We start from the raw sequence: 2,710 nt of genomic DNA on the forward strand, positions 1-2,710 counted from the left end.
TATGGAATAGAAATGGGCAAACAAATGTTACGTGACCACCTATTATGTGGACATTTGTGACATAATTATGGTGGTGCGAATTATTATGATGTTGCCTCGGTAATGGTATGATTCCGCCCACATGATCATGACTACAGGACACTTCACTGGTTGTTCCTTTTAGCATAATTTGATTTAGGGCGACGAGAAGAGTCTCCATGATTTTTTAATGATGTTTCAAGCATTTAATATCACTGAATCATTTGGTTTGAGCTAGGCCTTTATCTGCGTGGATGCAATTAGTGATATTCTTGAATCAAAGTTGATTGTCTTAGCGAAGCTCTATTACGAAGAACTATACTTTCTACAGACAATTATCCCCCAAATCTAGATTTGACAATCATGAATGTCACAGTGTCAGCTCCGGTTAATGAAATTAGACCAGAACTTGGAGAATGGGAAAACGTAATTGCAGTTGCTGTATATGTTGCCATCGCTATACTCGGCATATCCGGTAACAGCCTCGTCTTGATCGCAGTTGCATGCTCATTGAGACTAAGGACGATCACAAACATCTTCGTCGTCGCGTTGGCTATCACCGACCTTCTCACGGCAATCCTCCAAATCCACCATGCCGTCTTTCTTTTGTTGGCGTCGAAATCGAGACACGATTTATGTTTGATAATAGGGCCAGTCAATTTCAATTTGATAGGATACAGTACGGCGACTTTGGCCCTCATAGCCGTAAATCGTATGCAGGTTGTCACCAGTAAGCCCTCGTCCCGCTTCAAGCCAACGGCAAAGAAGGCCATAGCCAGTATTCTCGCATCGTTTTCTCTCTTGACCTTGTGTTTCTCATTGGAAATCGCCTTTGGACACATCAAGTTCCAAAGAATAAGAGGGATCTGCGATTATGTTGGGCAGACAGTTGTAGATATCAGTATCAGACTTGGAGTGTATATTGTATTCATCTTGACGGTTATTGTATTCTGCTATACAAAAACGTATAGATACGTTAGGCAACATTTCCGCAAGATAGCTCATGATGAACTTTCCACAGAGCATGAGAACATAACATCTAAAGAACCTCCAAAAGAGAAAGCATTCGGAGGACAGAGGTTTGTAATGGATCTGGAAACACAGGGCATAACATATCATCAAGCAAATGATGATGTACATAGGTTTTCACCGGTTACAGTCAGTAAAACACATGATCATAATAGCAGAAATATCTCGTCTTCATCACAGAAATTGATGACCACACCCAGAAACTTATCCCAGATTCCGGAGGTATATAACCACAGCCGGTCGAACAGCCCTAAGAAATTAACTTCACCGTCGATGGCCGAGTCCTTTCCAAGAACATGTATGGACCAAATCCCATCGGGTCAACAGGGTTCCGACATTGCTGGCAATGAGAATGATCATGATGGTGGCAACCAAAATGTTTTCAGCATTGATGGAGCATCGACCGTCATGGCCGATGCCTCGCGGTCAAACCACATTGACCGACACGTCCGAATATCCGCAGAATTTCCGAACCGAAACAAGATTGCTCGGATCCGTCAGAATAATCGTATCAAGGCTGAGTCAAAGATCACCCTCAACATGATACTGGTCGTCTTTACATTCTTTGCTTGTATGACTCCAAGTATGATCATCTTGTTTATTTCAGGCAGTCAAGATTTCGGTTGGATCAGTTTTCTGACGCTGATCTCGAATTGTTGCTGGAACCCTATAATTTACGCTTGGAAGCATCCGGACTTCAAGCACACGTTCGGCTGCATCATTCGCGGAAAATTCTCGAGGATCAAAGACCCGGTACCTTGGCTGAGACGTCGGCTAGGTGCAAACTGAAGGACTGCTTTTGGTCAAATGCTTGTTGCTTGAAAATTATATTTAGATAATAATCTTAATTAGCGCTTAAATCAAACTTAGTTTAGAAATCTCTATGAACAGCATCGTCGTGATCATCATTGGTATTGAGAAAAGGTCCTGTTTTCTTACCATTATGTTTTTTATTATTGTTTTGTGAGTGTGTTTTTTAAGGAGGGGGGCTTAGAAGTCAATTATATGTCAATCTATTAAACTAATGATAACCGGAGTGTTTAGTTTTTGGCGGTTATTTAAGGAAAAAGGGAAGATGGTTCAGAATGTACCTTCTGAAGTTTTTAAATAATTGCTGTAAAAATTAGTGGTGAACATGGCGGCAATTTACAAAAATGCCTCCTCACCCTGTCTATAATGCCATTTGTTGGTATTTCTTCATCATTCTATTTGAAATTTCCAGAGATCGCTGGGCTTATATGCGACTCTATAATTAAGAGCTTGTCAATAGGGGAGCGTTTCATGAAAGAAATTGTCAGACGTTTTATCCGACAAGTCCTTTTTTATCAGACAATTGCAATTAACAACTTGCGCTCGAGAAAAAGTCACTCTTCATAGTTCCTGCCATCAATACCCAGTCTTGTGGTTCACGATCTTTTAATTCTGCTTCCCCTCATCTCTGGAACAATCTACCACAAACTATAAAACAAGCAGATTCAACAGAGAAATTCAAATCCATGTTAAAAACCTACTTTTTTGTCAAATAGCCTTTTCCTTCGCATGTGAAGCCCCTCAACTGTCTACAGTCTACTGTGAACTATACAATTACTTTAGTTTTTTTTGCTGAAATTCCTTCTCTCTTTCTATTTTTTCCTAAGCTCTTATACATTGGTCACATTTGTTC

The 2,710-nt window shown here is 40.4% G+C and overlaps 1 protein-coding gene across 1 annotated transcript; it reads left to right on the forward strand.

The window, feature by feature from the left end:
- Positions 1-381: 381 nt before the first annotated feature.
- LOC121413123 (histamine H1 receptor-like) lies at positions 382-1,836 on the forward strand. The gene has a single exon (XM_041605885.1). The coding sequence runs from the start codon at positions 382-384 to the stop codon at positions 1,834-1,836; it is 1,455 nt and encodes a 484-aa protein (XP_041461819.1).
- The last annotated feature ends 874 nt before the right edge of the window (positions 1,837-2,710 follow it).

This window comes from Lytechinus variegatus, chromosome 4, assembly GCF_018143015.1.
Source record: "Lytechinus variegatus isolate NC3 chromosome 4, Lvar_3.0, whole genome shotgun sequence".
NCBI lineage: Eukaryota > Metazoa > Echinodermata > Echinoidea > Temnopleuroida > Toxopneustidae > Lytechinus > Lytechinus variegatus.

Excerpts from the sequence above, each read along its gene's own strand:
- LOC121413123 (XM_041605885.1), top strand. The coding sequence starts at position 382 with ATGAATGTCACAGTGTCAGCTCCGGTTAATGAAATTAGACCAGAACTT.